The 19734-nt window shown below is 42.5% G+C and overlaps 1 protein-coding gene across 4 annotated transcripts in view; it reads right to left on the bottom strand.

The window, feature by feature from the left end:
* KIAA1671 (KIAA1671 ortholog) overlaps window positions 1-19734 on the bottom strand; it is a 152297-nt gene that overhangs the window by 20506 nt on the left and 112057 nt on the right. For all 4 annotated transcript variants that reach the window (XM_074973256.1, XM_074973257.1, XM_074973259.1 and 1 more), the window contains one exon: window positions 11170-11288. In XM_074973256.1, the coding sequence (XP_074829357.1) occupies window positions 11170-11288 (119 nt within the window). The remainder of the gene's footprint in view (window positions 1-11169; window positions 11289-19734) is intronic.

Here is a 19734-nt window from a genome sequence, read left to right as displayed (position 1 = left end):
CTAGAATTGGAATAGGAAGGTCTTTAAAGGCAGATCTTTTTTAAAAAGACACACTTTAATAAAACAAATACCAAGGTTTTGAAGACCTGTAGGTGATCATTAGCAGCAGTCATTCAGACCTGGAAAACCTCCCCCCACTCCAACCCCAAACTTAGTTATCAAAGGAATCACTCTACATCCAGACAAAGACTTATACTGGTCAGTTATCTTGCATAACCATTGTGGGACGCAGGGTTGGAGCAGCCTTTGATGGGGGGAGGAGAGACGTGGAATTAAAGCAGTTTCATGGCATGGCAAAGCTGATGTGGTTTTATTTTTTTAAATGAAGCACTCATGGCTCAGACTCATTTCTGCTAAGCGTCCTTTATAATTAAATACCTGCTTTTGAGAAGTTTCTAGCTAAGCTATTTTAAGAAACAAAAATCTTAAACTGTGTGCTCATGTGTGTTAAATATATATATGTGCACATTTTTGAAGAGCAGCTTGGTGTGATTGACAGTGATAACAATCTTGAAAGGAAAACATTCAAGAATGTACAGTTGGGAAAAATAGTTTTAGAAAAGAAACTGAATGTAATCCAATATCAGTAAGCTACAATGGGCATGAATTTGCCTTTTATATCCTGTAACTGAAATCTTTAAGTGGAAATTATTTTGCATCATATGTGGCTATTTATTTGCAGTGTGTGGATAGAGAGAGTAAAAAGAGAGAAAAAAATCAAGCAACAGCAAATGTGTTAATTTCCAGATTGGCAGGGACTGGTAGCACTGCACAGGTAGCGTTTCCAGCAGATAAGCAGAAGAAACGTCTCTTGCTTCCCTCAACAGGGGCCCTGCTCCCAGCCAATTAAGAAGTGGTGCTAATGAGCTCCAGAGGGAACCTTGTCTAGTATTCTTTATTGGGAAAGATGGTTGGTATCTGCAACTTTAAGCCTTCTAGATTCATTCGGAGTGTGAAAGAATGCAGAAATGTGCTAAGAGAATTTTGGGACATAGCACCTTTGGTGGAATTTAAGCTACACATTTAAAACTATTTTCTGATTTGTAAGTCTCTGGAAAAGTTCTCCCAGACCACACCTTTGGACTGAAAGTGATGTAGGTGTGGGCAGCCTTGAAAAGTGAAACTGTTTTGTGTCAACAGTATTAGAAAACACAGTTGCTTTCATTTGATTTAAACTAATTAGTGGCTTCCTCATCACAAACTTTTGAATAGATTCCCTTTTGGAGTTCCTGCACAATTACAACATCATTACATTCTAAATACACCTCTACCCCAATATAACGTGTCCTTGGGAGCCAAAAAAATCTTACCGCATTATAGGTGAAACCGCGTTATATCAAACTTGCTTTGATCAAAGCTTAGGCTGGAGCACGCAGCCCCCCCACAGAGTGCTGCTTTACCGCATTATATCCGTATTCGTGTTATATCGGGTCACGTTATAGTCGGGTAGAGGTGTACTGTGACACAGCTAATCAAACGAAAATGACAAAGATAACCGGAGCACGAGAATATGTTATGCAGAGTAGATTTTTTTCCACCCCAACACCACATTAAGTAAAGGAGCCAAATCAGAAATTAAAATATAAGCCATCCCCTCAGTCCAGCCCCTTGAAATCTCCAGTGCATCTGGTCTACAGTATCATTTAGAATAGATTGCAACTTCTTTGGGCTAAAAACCTGTTATGCTTGCATATTCTGTGTATCACACAATTATTAAAATACCATATCAGTGCTCAATACTGTATATGCCTTTCTCAAAGATTGTCTGATCTTCTAAAAAGTAAACCCAACATTGTCACACAAAGTGCACCCAAACAAACACAACAGGTACCATACAAATGTAAACAATGAAATACAATATTTTATTTTCATTGTTCATGTAAACGGTCCTAGCAAGGCAGCCCTAAATTGCTGTAAAGAATATGCTGCTTTACTCAGTGCGAGAGACTGTGCAATACCAGAGTCTGGAAGTATAATATAGGGGACATCCTGTTTTAACCTGAATACCTTTGTAATATATTAAAGAGTCAGAGTCAACTCTCTGTATCTACACACTGCAAATAAATAGCCACATATGATGCAAAATAATTTCCACTTAAAGATTTCAGTTACAGGATATAAAAGGCAAATTCATGCCCATTGTAGCTTACTGATATTGGATTACATTCAGTTTCTTTTCTAAAACTTTCCAGTAGTCCAAGGAAATGGCTAAAATGTCAAAATGTCACCTGCTATAAAATCAGATTATTACAATTCCATTATGTAACTAATATGTCTCTCTCTCATAGAAGAGACTGAATTTGCCTCTCTGAAGACTCTCATCATTTTTAAAGAATTACTGCAAAGAAAGATTGGGATAGCTCACTGAAGAACTTGAGAAGGTTTATACAAAAATTTCTCTCTATTTAAAAAGAGAAAATCTGAATAATTGAACCATCAGTACCCACTTTAATGAACTATCTGCTAAACTGCATTACAAATGAGACTCTTGCGCTAGCTCCAGCAGTGCCTAGCTCCACTGGGAGAGGATCTCTAGTTTCTCTCTCAGTGAAAGGTACCCATAAACAATCTGCGATTTCACAATTACTGATTTTGCCTTGGAATTTCCCTCTTGCCTCAGAATTGTGCTTCAGAATCTTCACTGTCATTAAAAAAATTATGTTCCTAGTCCTTAAATTTGGGGAGATAACCTTGAAACCAGCAACAGAACATCAATCAATCCAGGGATATCCCCGAGACATCAATCCAGGGATATCCCCGAGTCCTGAAAAGGACTAAAACAATGGCTCTTCCAGAGCTGTCTTGTTCATCTGAATCAGGGCCCCATGGGGTATGTCTAGACTGCAGTGAAACACCCGCAGCTGGCCTATGTCTGCTGACTTGGGCTGGGGGCGCGGATGGGCTGGCTACGAAATTGCAGGTCCAAGCCAGAACATCGACACTGTAATGTTCATAGCCCCGCAACCCAAGCTCCACAAGCCTTAGTCAGCTGACATGGGCAAGCTGTGTGTGTTATATTGCAGCGTAGACATACCTATGGACTCCACGGGCAGGGATGCAAAACCATGCTCTGCAGTGTCCCTAGCCTCTGTTTGTCAGAAGCTGGGAATAGGTGACGGGATGGATCACTTGACGACTACCTGTTCTGTTCATTCCCTCTGAAGCATCTGGCACTGGTCACTGTTGGAAGACAGGCTACTGGGTCAGACCAATGGTCCGTCTAGCCCTGTGTGGCCACTCTTGTGCTGTTATTCACTGGCCACAAAAACGACCTTTTCCTTGAGATACCAAACATGCCAGCATTACTGACTCAGAATTCACCATGTTGCTGCTGCCAGGCATCCAACATTTTATTTTCTGTCTGCCTTTTGCCAGGACCAACCTGAAGCAGCAGCCTCTTGCTCTCCAACTTTCCCAACCAGGAGGGGGTCATCAGATTACCGTGCATGCTTCCTGCACGGTTTCTTTAAGCCAGGCGGCTGCAGCAGACAGGATGTGGGGGGAGCCGGAAGTGTAAGCTGTCAAGCTGGTCTGCCTGGATAATTAGCACTGCAGTCGAGGTCCGGAGAGATGAGCTACCCAAGAAGTTCCAAGCTGGACCACCTAGACAACATTGTGGTAGCCATGGCCCAGGCTGCCTGGAGAACATACTAGAAACCCCATTCTCAAAAATAATCATTGTTTGAACACAAATGAGTATTTTAAACTGCCTCTCATAGGTGTCAGTATATATTTGAGGTCAGGCCTGGGAATGAAAGATATGATATGTCACTGGGCGAGAGTAAGTTAACTGCTAGGAATTTAGGTTTCTTGCAGCAGAATTTGGTGCCATTGTGCCATGGAATACAGCCCCTGCCCTGGCCATAATTCCGCACCCCAAATAACTATAACTGCTCTCTATAGTTAAATGATTGATATACAATGCAACTACTCAGGTAGCTCATCACCATGCTTTTGTACAACACCTGTTCTTAAACCCTCAAGTCTTAAAAATGTACTCAACCATAAAAAGTAAACAAGCCTGCAACAAAAGACCCAGCAAGTTAATGAACTACATTTCCCATAACACCTTAAGGCTAGGTTAGGAGTCACATTTAAAAAACCCAGCCCTCAGACACAGAGACCTTCTAACTGTGAGGAGGAAACTGGGTAAGCCTTCTAGCGCCATTCTTCATCCCGTTCCATGAACAAATACAACATTTACATACAACCCAATAAAATCTGATGCCATTTAACAAGCACTCCATAGTTCTCCACCCCTCAGTCTCACAATGGCTATGTTTTAAGCATCTTTTTCTCCTCGGGAATCACTTTTGACACTCAGTGCTCCTTGCAGCAGCACTGGGTATCCAAGCACAGAAGGAGGTGCAGCACAGAGGCACCAGGGTTGGGGATGCAGACAGATGGCCTTTGCTCTTTGTATTTCCCATCCCCTGGGCCACTCCGGAGGCCAGTCTCCAGCGTACACTGGAGCAGCTTTGGAGGTTGCTTTGGTTTACACCACCTTGCCCACAGCCATCAAAGGGCTACTTTGCAGCTCAGCATTGCTGGAGTGCAGAGCCCTCAGGCCAATCTTCCTGCTCCCAGCAGCATTGTCTGCCCCTGCATGACACAATTCCCCCTGGACATTCTTTCCCTATCTGCCGAAGGAGCTGTCTAAAAGAGGCATAGCAGGGCAGGGATCTGGCCAAGAAATAAATAAAGCCATTCAGTCCCAAACAGAGAAGAGCAAGTTAGCTCAATATGTTTTTTCAACACGAAGTAAGGTGTAAAGTTAGGGTTTATACAAATACAGCCTGAACATTTGGAAGTGCGTGCAAAGTACATTCAAAATAAAACACAACCAAGAAAAATTGACAGAACAAGCCCTAAGAGAGCAGGTCTCGATCAGGAACACAGACAATATGGAATTAAACATGCAAAGATGGCTGTAAACAGGCCAAGGCCCAAATCAGCTAGTTGAGCGTGGTTTGAGAGAAAACAGTGAACAATGTGAGGCAAGCTAATGGTTTAAAGCTGAAACACGTTCCCCTTGAGAGCAGAGAAGGTTCATATTTAAGATACACAAGCTTTTTTATTAAGTGTGAAGCAGATTCCTAGTCTTGTGGTGGCAAACCTCATTTCTTTATTACATATGTATGGTTAGAGTATTTTTAACTCTCAGGCTCCATAGTACTGTATGTTTCTATTAAAAGATAAACAGCAAAAGTTTCCACCATTCCCTCCCCACCACATACCTCCCCTCTAGCTCCACTGCATACTAAGAAGATCTAAATCATGAACAGAATATACAGGTAGCTTTATATCTTCTACGCAAATCCAGTAATTGAAAAATCAACTCCTCCATTTACCTGCTGAGTCCTGAGTTCGGGCATCAGCATTCCCCCTGCAATGAATGATGGAATCACCCTACAGGAGAGCAGGGAGGGCAGCCAAGTGCCTAGGATCTTATCAAGGCATTTCCTGCTCTCCTTTACAGGTGATCTCAACATTTGCTGCAGAGGAAAAACACCCCAGCATTCAAGGCTTGACAATTCAATGCCTAAATAAATTAGCATTTTTAAGGTGGCCTCCTTTTCTATCATGGGTTAACCACAGCCACAATCCAGCTTTGAAATAAATGTTCAAATGGTCTTGCTTTTGAATTTGAAAGGAAGACGCCTTTGTTGTTGGAAACTGATTTCACAGAGAAGGCAGCTGCAAAATACTTAATTAAAGTTTAACTTACTGGAGAGATTTAGATGTTGTCATATCATTTTGTCAGCCCATCAGGCCTTCTCAACCATAAAACTACCCAGCCTTAGCAAGCATAAAATATTTATATTGCACCATCTCCCAGATGCAAAACATATTCTGAACACAAGTGACGTTAGAACTGCAGTAAGACTCAGAGTTAAAGCTGTCATTTCTACATTGTGTTTAGCATTTAAGATATTGCACAAAAACTGACAGACTGATCTGAGACCACGACAATATCTAAACACAATTAGGGGAGTGAGCAAGCTTACAATTTTCACTCCATGGAGCCCTGGCTTTAAATGGTATTAAAAATGAAAAGTTGACTTTGATAACTCACCCACTTTGCTGCTGGGCACCTCAGTTATAACCATACTATGGTACTTGAATTCAAGATAAGCCAAGGTTGGGTACACCTTAATACAGCATAACACCACCACTTTGACTGGAACAGAGTGCTTGAAAGCATCAATTAATGGACACACTGCATTTACCACTGTAGAGTGTTTGGGATTTAAAGGGCTGTTATAAGCTATCACCACCTTATTCTGCAGAATGTTTACTTAGATATCATTAATTGGTATGGATAGATACCAGTATTTATATCAAAGAAGGCAAGTAAAACAGCTACAATGCAAATGCCTTGTGTTAGAGTAATTTGAATCGTCTTGTTAAATTAGGTCGACCATATTTCCCTATGCTGACTACGGGACACCTGGTAAAATTACTCATATTCAAGCAAGTCCAACGGCAACCAATCAGAACGATGCCAGACAAACATTCAAATTAACATCGAGTTGACTGAGCCCCCGTTAAAAAGAAATACTGTGTAGTTGGATTCTTTTAATTTACCTTCTTATCTTTAAGGCTGTAGGGTTCACATGGGGAGAGGTGACACACATTCCTGTACCCTTCTCTCACCTGGGCGGGGGGGAGGGGGTGAACGACTGACCCAACACCCTCCCTGCCCAGCACTCTCTGCCCTCCATGCCTGGCTGGGCCCCTGGGATGGACCCGCCTCTCCTGGTACTGTGTCTTCCCGAAGCAACACAGGGGGCACACAGGGTCACATGTACCCCTCCCCAGATTTCTGCCAGGGTTCACACACACCCCCACTCCCCTATGGCTGGAAGCAGCTTGTCCCTTCAGGCTGCTGCAGGCCACTGACATCACCCAGCTGCCTCCTGTGCCCCAGCTGCAGCACGGACAGGAAGGGGTTAAGCCCTTAGGATGCACTGTGCACCAGACCCAGGGAACCTGACTGCAGGGGCTTCAGCAAACCCCACCACAGTGGCTGAGCAGGTGAGGGTGCCTAGAGGACGGAGCAGCCCTCAGCTCCCTGGAGGCAGGACCTAGGGCAGGGGGCTGGAGGGTGAAGAGGGAGCTAAGCTCATGCCCGGCGGGGCTGCTGTGGAGCCTGCAGGGTCAGGACGCAAACAGGCTGGAAATTGCTCCCCCCCCCCCGCCATTCCAGAGTTTAGCTGAGGGGTGAAGAGGCTTTCCCGTGCCAGCATCATGCGGGGCTTTGGCACATGCAGGGCTTGGCTCCTCCTGGCCAGTGCCCCAGGCCAGAGGGTCTTAGGCTTTCTCGGGGTGCTGGCCCAGCCAGAGGGGAAGGAAGGAGCTGCCAGCCAGGCTGTTGGTGAGCTGAGCGCTCTGACCAGGGGCTTGCTCTCTGCATAGTGCTAGGAGTGGGACGCGGCCCGCTGGGGGGGAGGGGGTGAAAGGGCAAAACAGGGAGAGGACAGTAGGAAGGGGAGCACGTAAAGGGTCGAGGGGTGGGCAGCAGAGACGACACATAACTGGCTGCTGCCTGCCGCCTCCCTGCACTCACCAGCCACCGCAACTCGCAAAGCCCAGCCAGTGCCAGCCAGGAATGGGACTTGGGGGATGGGGTCCTGCTGGCTAAGAACCAGCACACAGCAGGGGCTGTGCTGATGGACCAGCAGGGCGAGTGGCCGGCCCTGCATGCTGCAGCTTTGCCCTGCCACCAGCCTTGCACACCCACCCCCATCATCGGCCACTGGACCCTCCCCACTCACCGCTGTTGAGCGGACAGTTGGCGAGCAGGGATGCGGCCAGCAGCCAGTACTGATGTGGGGGAGACAGAAAATATGGGACAATTTGCCTGTTTTTAAGAAAAAGTTGGGACACCTGCAGGAGAGCTTAAATATGAGACTGTCCCTTTTAAAACAGTATGTCTGGTCACCCCATGTTAAATGGTCACTATCTAAATAAATGTGTTTTGCTAAAACCAATTGCAAGATAATACATCTGGAACCAAGAATGCAGGTTACACCTAAAAGATGAGAGTTTATTTTGCAAAGCAGTGACTCAGAGAAGGACTTAGGGTCATCACAGATCATTGCCACAGCACAGTGCAATAACACGGCAAAAGGGTTAACGTGAACCTCGGAGGTATCAAAAGGACAATATCAAATGCATGTAGCAAAGCGATCTTGCCTCTGTACATAGCATTAGTAACAACACTTCTAGAATACTGTGCCCAGTTCAAGAAGGATGTGGAAATGCTGGAGAGTTAAAAGGAGGACCACAGACAAAATCCAGGGACTGGAAAGCAATCCTTATGTGAGCTCAGTTTATTCAGTTTATTGACAAGGTAACAACCGCTGTGTATAAGTACTTAAACATGGATAAGATATCTGGTAGTGGCAGGGCTTTTCAATCTTGCTGACAAGGTACAATGCTTGGAAGTTAAATTCAACCTCAAAATAAGATTCAATTTCCTAACAGTGAGGGTAATTAAACATCAGTCCAACTGACCAGTGGACTCACTATCGCTTGGAGTCTGTAAAGTGAAATTAGATGTCTTTCTAAAAAGCTATGTTTTAATCCAGCATCTGGGAGATTTTCTACAGCTTTTGTGTGTGTGGGCTCAGACTGAGTGGTTGTGGCAGTTCCCTCTGGCCTTGGAACCTGTGAATCCCCCTGTTCATTCTCTTCTTTCATGGGCCGGGGGAGAACAGGAGTGCATACACTGCCCACAATATGCTCATACCACTTGAAGCTCTGCCTTAAGACAAAGATAATCAGATATCATGCATCAGGTCTTTAGCCCATTGCCTTCTAAGTCAGAAAGATTTCCCCCAGCTATCCTCCCAATGCACAATTAGCCATACGTATTTTAGGGTTTGGTTATTTCATTTTCCTCTGAAGCATCAGAGATAGGTCACATATGGAGATGGGACAGCAGATGGGGTAGTCCAGGGCTCTGAGGTAGGATACAGAATCCTCTTTCTTAGATTCTTGCTCCCATGCTCAAGTTCAAACTAATCACCAAATTTCACAGTTTCATAGATTCCAAGGCCAGAAGGGACCACTGTGATAATCTAGTCTGACCTCCTGTATAACACAGGCCAGAGACCTCCCCCAAAATAATTTCTAGAGCAGATCTTTTAAAAACAAAACAAAACATCCAATCTTCATTTTAAAATGGTCAGTGATGGAGAATCAACCACAATTCTTAGTAAATTGTGCCAATGGTTAATTACTCTCACTGGTATAAAAATTTGCGCCTTATTTCCAGTCTGAATTTGTATAGGTGCAACTTCCAGCCATTGGATTGTGTTACGTCTTTCTCTGCTAGATTAAAGAGCTCATTATTAAACATTTGTTCCCCTTACAGACACTTATAGACTATGATCAAGTCACTCCTTAACCATCTCTTTGTTAAGCTAAATAGATTGAGCTCTTTGAATCTATCACTGTAAGGCAGGTTTTCTAATTCTTTAATCATTCTTGTGGCTCTTCTCTGAACCCTGCCCAATTTATCAATGTCCATCTTGAATTGCGGACGCCAGAACTGGACACAATATTCCAGCAGCAGTCATACCAGATTCAAATACAGAAGTAAAATAACTTCTCTACTTCTTGAGATTCCCCGGCTTATACATCCCAGATCGCATTCGTTCTTTCAGCCAGAGTCACGTTGGGAGTTCATTTCAACTGATTAGCTCCTGATCTTTTTAAGTATCACTGTTTCCTTGGGTAGAGTCCTCCATCACACAGTATGGCCTATCATATATACATTTACATTTAGCCATATTAAAACCAATATTGTTTGCTTGAGCCCAGTTTACCAAGTGATCCAGTTTTCTCTGAAGCAGTGATCTGTCCTCTTCAGTATTTATCAGTCCCCCAGTTTGTGTATCATCTTTGCAGGTGGGAAGGAATTTGCCTGCTGGTCAAACTGGAGGTGTTACACCTCTCTCTGCAGCAGAGGCATGGACCACCTGCTAGGAATATCTGGACATGTCTCATTAATCAATTCCCTGCCACTGCAGGGCCCATGGGCATTGGTGGCACCTCAACCTTTCCCGTCCTCTGTGTGTGGCACACAACAGTTTGGTCTCCTGAGGACCGAAATGTTTGTAACTGGGCTCAGTATAGGCATATCTGGGCAAAGTTTAATGGCCTGTGACATATAGGAGGTCAGACTATATGATATAATGATTCCCCTTCTGGCCTTAAACACTATGAAATCTATGGATATATTTCATGGTACACGAAACCTCCCCAAAATCTGTGACAGAAGCATGAGCACCACACAACTAGGTCATCACTCATCTAATTTGCAACACTGAAGTCTGGTTTTCGTCTAAAAAGCAAGTACATAAAAATGGCACTATATTGTTCAACAGACCCACTCCCTACATGAATTCAATCATAACAGCCTGATCTACTAAATGAGGCCATATTTTTACTGCTTTTTCCTTCTGCAGTCACCAAAGAGTGTAAACTAGATTCTATTCTGGCTCATACTCGAACAGAATTGTTAATTGAGTTCCAGTGGCGGGATCTTTACTATTCATTAATTATATAACTGGTGATCCTGCATGAGCAGAAGGAACACAGCTCAAATTTCTGACCCCAGCTGCAGCTTACTGTGATAGTTTTTAAAAAGAGGTTTTCCCACTTATAAACCAAGCACATTTGATAGATATGTCATTCAGACACAAACATGGAACTTCATAATGTTATTTTTACAGTGACCGTTCACATTTTAAGGAAAAAAAGTAATTGGATTCCTCCAAATCTCTCAGGAAATGTCTACACTGGAGCTACAAAGTGTAATTTCCAGCTCAAGTAGATATTCCCATGCTAGCTCAATCACTTCTAAAAGCAGAAGCATATCTGCAGTGGCATGAACAGCAGGATGGACCAGCCACCAAGTACGATCCCATGTGAGACCATGGGTAAGCACTCAGATGGTTAGTCTTTCCTACTGTGGCTATACTTTTATTTTTAGTGTGCCATCTCAATCAGAGCTAGCACAGGTATGGCTACTTGAGGCATATCCTCAAACAGTCTACTGCATTGCAAGCTAGAGAAAACATATCAAAAAGGAAAATACAACATGCAATACCCAGCCAAACCACTGGGGACAACACGGTCAGCCTTCCTCAGTCCTACCTGTCCCCACTGTGGCGCTGCTCGCTCCAGGTACCATATTGACTGTCAGCCTCTTGCACAAGTGTGTCTGTATCCTTGGCCTCTGGGGGTTGTCTGGCAAAGCACTGCCTCAGTTGATCCTGCAACACAATATAATAGAAGTTTAACCTGATTCCTTTAACAGTTTGGTTAAACAATTTACTGAGTTAATTTATGGCAATAGCTTTCAAATCCGTAAGTCTAAAGCTGAACAAGAGTAAACTTATGCACAGAAACACAGTTTAACTAGTAAAATGTCTTCAAGCTATAAACACACAAAGGCTAGTAGGGTCTTTATAAAAGAGATGCTTTATTTTCATGGGCAAATCATTAGGGCCTGAAGCAGGAAATGATTATTTTGTTTCATTAACTTAAAGATAGATGGCTACAGTTAATCCCTCTTCTATTTAACAATAGTTACCAAGTAATTTTTGGAGGGCATCATGTAAACACACAACTCTACTGAGGGAATAACAGAAATTGTGTAGTTTATCCTCACTTCTAGCTTCTTCTATAGGAGTATTTTGGCAGTATGGAAGTATTATGGAAGCTCCTCGAAATAAAATTATCTTGCCAGACAATTGCACCTGTTTGGCAAACATTCCTCTCTTGCTCACTACTTCCTCACTTTTGTTTACAATGCTGCAGAATCATTTGATGGAGCTCCATTTGATCCACCTCCTTGTTTGTGCAGTAGCATCATGATTGGGTCAGTAGGAATGTGCACAGCTTAGAAACTGATGTTTGTTAATTAACTTCTGCACAAAGTCAAAGGAGGAAGCAGAAAGCTTGCAGTGCAAGTCCCCAATAGAACCTATTGTTTTTACAGACTACATTTTTTGGAATATATTCTGAATCCATAGCCTTCGCTCCATATGATCATAACCATTTAAATAGGTTATATTTGGAGTCTAATTTACTTGCCAGTGTTTCTTTTAAACATTGGATTGCTATTTTATTAACGTTTAACTTTTTTGTTCTAAATCCACAAGAACATTTAAAGCTAACAATCCTCTGAGGGAGAGAAAATGAACAGTACACAGCATCACACAGCAGTGAGTTTTCTTCAGCCTTTATACTCTAGTTCCATATGTCATTAAAAACAAACTGTCATTTTCTTTTGAAGTGTCATTTGTAACTGTGTGAAACACAGCAATAGAGTCTGATGTAAAATGACATTTCCAAGTGATCCTCAACAAGTCATTTCAACCACTTTTTCTTCTTCTCATTTCTGCACCAACTCACAGTGTCAGAAGTCATTACACACTGACATTTACATCTGCATTGTGACATTATGTCTAACCTCCAAGTGCACTGGAAGAGAATGTCACATGTGGTTAATTCTCAATTTGAAGCCATAAAAGTAGTGAGAATACCGTTTCTTAGTCATGTGTGTCATTTATTGTTCCTACAACATTTGATCACAGAAATTAGAAACAAGAGACTTAGAGACTCATCTTGTTTCTCCCTCCATCAGTGCAGAAAGTGCCCTAAAGCATAGATGAGTGTTTTGTCTTGTTAAAGTGAGGGAGGGGAGCAGGTGCCTTAGGAGGAAAGTGATATGGATGCTCCTTAGAGTGAGAAATTATTCAGCAGCATACTACCAAGTCAGTGAAAGGTGTCGAGTGACAGCTCTGGAGCCCCAAGCTCTATCTAGCCACAGAACTGTGAGCACAGCGAGCAGCAGGAACAGTTTCTTGCCATCGCTTCACTGAGATGACACCAGCCGATGTGGAGGGGCCATCCTTAGGAGTAGAAGGATAATTCAGTCTCCGTGACCATTTAGTACTTGACCTCTCTCAAGGGACTGCCAAAGTTGCCAATCAGCACCTAACACTGAGTGTTCTGGGGGTGGCGGTGGCGTTGTGGACACTTCTCCGGTAGGAGCTGGATTAAGACCACCTAACTCATTTCACACGGGCCAACCAAAAGCCAGATGATGGTTATGATTGTCAGTTACCAAAAGTCTGTGTAGGATTTGAACCAGCAAGTAGAAGTGAAAGGCTCTCCCTGCCATTATCAATACCCAGACAATTGAATTCTGTCACTTGGACAATTAGCTGCTGAACAAAAAACCAATAAGCACGCGGATTACTTTTTGAGCATGCTCAGCAAATACCAATATAAAAATAGTACAGTGCACTGACAAAGGCAGGGAAAACAGTTTTATAGGACAAAACTTTTACGAAGATGAATGGCACACTGGTTCACTTCTATAGGAGTTGTAGCGTAGTCAACTGTCCCCGCAGAAAATTTTAAAATGTACTACGTATAAATAATTACACAAGAGGGGAAAGGAGTTTTATAACTGTTTGCAGAACAGTCAAGAACACAGTTGCCATGAAGAGAAAAGCAGCAGTAGAAATGCAAACCCAACTGTGAGCCTTTGGATCACTCTCATTAAAAGAATAATGTCCAATCGTCTCATGTTTGCATTACAGAAATCAATATAGAACTAGCCAATGGCCGTAATAAAAACTGTAAAAATCAACACATCCCAAGATGCACTTGCGTGTGAGCCATACACTCAGAGCCGTGCACAGAAATTGGTTTGTGCCCTTTTTGTGGCAGAAGATTTTCATGGACATCCTTGGAAGCTGTGCTATGTAATGAATGCAATATAACAACAGGCAGGGCTGGCGGCCCCACCCATTAAGGTTGCCTGAAAATTCCCTTTATATGGCTCTGTTTTCAGTTGCTTATAACTTTGCCAAACTTTAACCCTTCAGGCTGCAGTTTTTCATGCTGTGTGTCTGTCTCAGGAATGTTGTGAAAATAAATTCATCAGTGTTTGGGGAAGCATTCAGATATTCTAGTGCTAAGCCTCATAGTAAAGCCTGTGAGGAAATGAATAATTCTGTGTTCTGAACAGGGTTTGAATAGCGCGCAGTAACTAAGACCTAGGGTCACACATTGAACAATCAGAATACTGACTAGCTGCTCATTAAGCAAGCACCGTCCATCCAGTGCACTGAATAAGGCAGGAAAAATAGTATGTGATCATGCAATTAAAGACTATCATAAAGCACAATGCATGCACACAAGAGGGCTGAATTATGGTTGCATGGGCAACCTTAACTCTGGCATTTCCTAACTTCTGAGAGCTTGACTGTGCAACCTTAATAATGTATTTTAACAGTTTGTGCTTGTAGTAAATAATAAATAATAATCTCTTATAAAACATTTTTCATCCATAGTTCTCAAAGCGCTTTATAAAAAAGTATAATTATCCCCATTTTTGGATGTGGAAAACTAAGGCACAGGGAGGTGAAGTAACTTGCCCAAGACTATATAAGCTATACAGTATAAACTGAATGTTATTCTGGATACTAAATGACACCAAAGGATTCTTTTAACATTTGATTGGCTTGCTACAGGTACCCACCTTAAAGCTAGTTTTGTGAGGTACTCTGAATGGTGTTTTATGGAAAGCAGAAGGAGTGTAAAAGAAGTCTTACTGAAAATGAATGTAAGCACTTCTCTGAGTTCCTATAAACATTTGTATAAAACTACCAGATATCCTGGTTATTTTTCAGCTGAAGTCACAACACTGATTTAGCACATTTAAATATTTGCTTTGTTTTTACATTTCCTCAATTTGCTAGGACTATGTATTTGGTAATGCTGAAAAAAAAAACCAAGGTAATAAAACAATATTTGGGATGGAAAAAGCAGACACATTCATAACTGAAGCTTCCTACTTCACTGCCTCCCATCTCTTTTTCTTGGATGGTAAAAACAAGCAAACACAAACAAACATTTTCTCCAAGGTGGAGGCGGGAATCAGAATCTTAACCTCAACTGTGCCTATCATTTGTTCAGTCATATGGCAGTCACAACTCCTCATTATTCAGCAAACTGTGCATTTGATAAATACACTAGGCTAGATTCTCAGCTCCAGTTTTGTCCCTTTGCACCACCCGAGCGACATAATGGGGATATAATCTAGGCAGCTGAGAATTCCCCCAGCAGATTTAAGGGTGGAACACTTCCCCAGTAGTAGTAGTTGCATAACAGATATTAGAAGGTGTTTGATAAAAAGCAAATCAGATTAAAGCGTGCTACAGTGGAATGAACTCAAAGGGCAGTAACAGACATAACTGAATAACCTTGGCTTTCTGCATTGTATCTCTCACCTTTCATTTTCAAATAGCTGTCTAGTGAAGCTAGCAGGTTGTATTACTAATAGATATAAGTGACAAATATGAAGGAATCAATCCTCTTTTGGGGGGAGGGGGAAGAGAAATGGGTTATATCTGATGTTGCTGATATCCTGAATTTGCAGCAGACAGATGTAAAATCACAGCTATAACATCCTACCCCAAAGTAAAGCACTCTGGTGCCTTCTGTTTCCCAGTGGCACTGAGTCATCCACTGAAGCCAGAAATTATGTATCATGTACAGACATGTTGGCTCCTTCTTGCACTCATTATCCCAAACGACCAACAAACAATCACATTTTCTATCTAGGGTAGTGTTCAGTTTCATGCCATTTGCTTCAGTATATAATCCTTGAGGAGGATACCTGTATGATTTTCTGCCTGTTAGGACTTGTCTATACTGGAAAATTTTACCAGCAAAAGTTCTGCTGGTATATTGCTGCCAACATAGCTACTTTGGCAGAGTGTGTCCACATTTGGCTGCCTTTGCTAGTGCTGTATGTCCTCACAGCATCAGGCTGTATCAACACAAGACGTGTTGCACCATGGGTAGGCATCCCAGTGTACACCAGAACCATCAGCTGTCACACAACCTTGTGGGAAATTTCTGCAGCGTACTGTGGGATACAACCACTCTTGTGAGGGATTGTGAGAATTTGACCCCAAACTCTCTCAATTCTCTCTGCTCCATCCCATAATCTACTCTTTCTGCACTAGTTTTACTCTCTCTACCATCTGATCACAAAAGACATGGATGCCACACAGATCAGTGGAGCTCTCTGGTCTATTCTGAGGACAAGGCATCTGACTCTTGCGCGTTTGCAGGGCCACAACTACCACCACAGTGGCCAGTCATGCACTGGGAATGCAGAGGTTGGGGGATGATACAGACTGTGAATGAAACTGATCAGCTCCTTCATGTATTTACTGACTAGCTGTGCACAGCTGAGTGGTGATTTTGGGTCGATGAAAAAAAAGCAGCAAATGGTGGGACCAGATCATGATGCAAATCAGGGATCACCAGCAGTGACTGCAGAACATTCAGATGTGGAAAGGCACATTCCTGGAGTTGTGTGCCAAGCTCACCCCCGTTTTGCAGTGCAGACACAAATGGCAGCTGCTTGGACAACTGAGAGATGGGTGACAATCACTTTCTGGAGCCTTGTAACTCCAGATCGCTATCCTTCCATGGGCAAGCAGTTTGGTGTTAAAAATCTGCAGAGGGTCATCCAAGTGTGCAAGGGGAGGGTACATCTCAATACTTTTATTTTCATAGATCTGTAACTCTCAGTGCTTTAAGAATAAAGTTTCTGTGGCTAAAAAAATTCCTTTGTTAAGCCTGTGCTGTTTGCGGTCCTGCTACATTGTCTTTAAAGGGGTTAAAGCAGAAGCCTGGAGAGCTCTAGTGGCACGTGTATAAGTGACTGGTGGGGATGGGGAGTCTCAGACACCAATTTCAGCATCTCGTGTGGGTAAGCCCCATGTCCCAAAGAAGGGTGGGGTATGGAGTCAGGTCATAACACACAGAATGGAAGATATCAGTATGGGGGAAACAATGGACAAGCTAAGCAAAAGTGAGTAGCTGAGTGGGAAGCGTATTATTTCATGCTCAACTTAGCTATCTTTCTCCTTCCACAGAATATACAAACTGCTAAAATGCAAAACGGGCAGGGAAATGGAGAGCAGCTGCACTAAACAGAGGACAGTAAGTTATTTATTATTTGCTTGGCACTGACAGTGTGCTTAGTACTGTACAAGACATATAAAAAAACTCTCCCCCCTGGGAATTTAGATCAAAGAACCAGACAGAGATGAGACTAGACAAAATGGGATACCCAGAGGAATGTATCTTATTTATATAGGTCTTATTTATTTAAAAAACCCAGCTGTTAACAATTCTAATCAAAAACCCGACGGCAGCTAGTTCAGAGCAGGTCAGCACTGTCCCCAGCTCTTAGTTCCAACCAGTTATTAAACTCTTGAGAGAACGATTCACCGGACATTAGGACAGGGCTTCCCATACTTTTCCCAGAATGTGAGCCTCACCTTACACTGCATTATGGACACTTCCCCTCCTCTCATGAGCCTGCTGACTGAGGTTGCTTAATTCCCCTGCTACAAAAAATTCCTACATACTTTGATCTATCTGAACACAATTTAGCAGCCAGAAATAAGAAGGGGAGAGCAAGCAGCATGTGACCAGCTGGCTCTCTAAAGACTACCAGCAAATGTTCCATGGCCTTCAGTTTAGGAATCTCCACTCCACAGCATTCAGATTTCTTCAGATAAATGCCACTGTCGTACTTCATCTTCTAATCTTCTGTTTCTTCACCCAAGCATTCACCTGCTGTCTGCTATTTTCTATTTTGTGGAGGGAGCATGGATTTGGTTCTGTATTGGTCTGTTTTTCCTCTGCTGAGGAGAATCCCCCACCTACATATTACATAGGACTGTTTTCGCTCTACAAAATGAGGGTGCACAATAACCACTCTTTCTACTTCCATATTGAAGTTGGTTTCCCTACAGCTGCTGCCCTTGCACAGAACACCCCCAAATCACTCATACATGTTAACAGCTCTCTCGCCATAAAGCCGCAGCATCTACAAACTAGTGTCATACCACATTCTAATATCCCATAACTCCTACCAAACAAGGTTTCCATAATTTGTCAGACACTTTCCACCAAAGCCATCAATCTCTTCCTAGACTTCCACAGGCAAATAGTTTGCCTTTTCTTTATTCCTAGTCACAACAAACTGTCTGTCACTCCCATCTAACCTTGGGGGGGGGGGAAGGGGGCGGTCATTGCTGAGCCAGCTTCAGAGCTTTACTTCAGCCAACCACATCTGTTTACATTAATATCAACATCATCGCAAGAACAGCAGCAAGACCTGCATAGCCCAGGTCCTTAGGACTTCATGCTCACATGCATCAGTGTCTCAATTTCATAAACTGTGACCTGTGAAGTGGTCTGCGATAACGCTGAACAAAGTAATATGAAGATACAATCACTTTTACCTCGTGATAGGAGTTTGAAAAAGGTTGTACAGTTGCTCTAAATTTTCAACTATTTCAATGCACCATTCCTAGATACCGAGTGAAATGTCTGTTTTTAGTCTCCAGTAAACACACACAGCTCAGCACATAGGTAGTACGAAACCGAACAACTTCCTGCTCCACTTTGTTCAAGTGTCTCCACAGCCTATCCAATAACATTATGATAGCAATTACTTTCCTTGCTGTATGCAGTAGATTAAGGTCATGAGTTGTTACACCTTCAGCCCACACTGTGGGTAAGTCTACAGTCATGAAGAATGTATTAATTTTTCAAATTTAGTAATACGGAATGTTCTTCTCCTGTCCTATGTCAGACACTTCTGCAGCAATTTCATACAAGCCCAGGGTATTTCCTCTTAACCTGGCTAACCATGTGTTTCAGTTACTATAATATCATCTTTGTAGCTTCACGTTCTTGGGGGCTGAAATAAGACTTCTGGGTTCTGTTCTCTGCCACCACTCACTAGCTCTGTAACCTTGGGCAAGTCAATTCTCCTCTCTTTTCCTGCGTTTGACCAGCTGTAAAATGATATCACCACCTTTATGGTAGTTCTTTCAAAGCAGTTTACAAGTACAAAGTACTCTTCTTACTTTTCTCCCCACTTCTGCTAGCTCAGTTGTTTTTCTGCTTGGTGTTTGCTATATAAATCTAATCATGTTCTCATATTGCATGTTAAAATAAAACACTTATGTAATCAGTGTACAGAGACTGTCGGTCACCTTGTACCATTTTCTGCACAAGACTATGTAGAGTTCGTGAGGATTGTTGCAGTTGTATTAAGAGCAAGCACTATGGTGCTGTAACTACACTATATGGCAATCCTACCAGCACACCAGTAGCTCCACAGATATTTACGTGATAGCCCAGTAGTAAAAATGTCGTGGGATTCAGTAGGAGGAGATCTTTTGCATCACAATACTCTAAACAAACCTCCCTGACAGAAAAACTAAAATAATCTTTGATAATAAAGTTTCCACAGCAAATAGAGAGAAAGTGTTAGGGCTGGAGAAATGAACAAAACCATTCTATATATGCCATTTCTTTCACATGCCTATAATTTCTTTCTGGCAAACTTATTTGTGAATCAATACTCAGAACCCCTGAGGTACTCTAATATTTTCCTTTTTCAGCAAGCAGTTCTCAGCTAAAGAGACAGGTCTAGAAAGCATTGTATTTCTAGTGTGTGCATTAACTCACAAATATTAAGCATGTGTCAAATAAGTACTTTTTTGAACTACATGACTGAGTGATTTTTCATTTTACAGGACCCTAACCTTTTTCAAGAATATATAGTTTGATATAAGTTGATTTCAAAATGCACCCATGTAC

Source organism: Natator depressus, chromosome 15 (genome assembly GCF_965152275.1).
Source record: "Natator depressus isolate rNatDep1 chromosome 15, rNatDep2.hap1, whole genome shotgun sequence".
In the NCBI taxonomy this organism is placed as follows: Eukaryota; Metazoa; Chordata; order Testudines; family Cheloniidae; genus Natator; species Natator depressus.
Note: the sequence above shows the minus strand (reverse complement) of the source record. Positions and strands in the feature narration are given on the sequence as shown.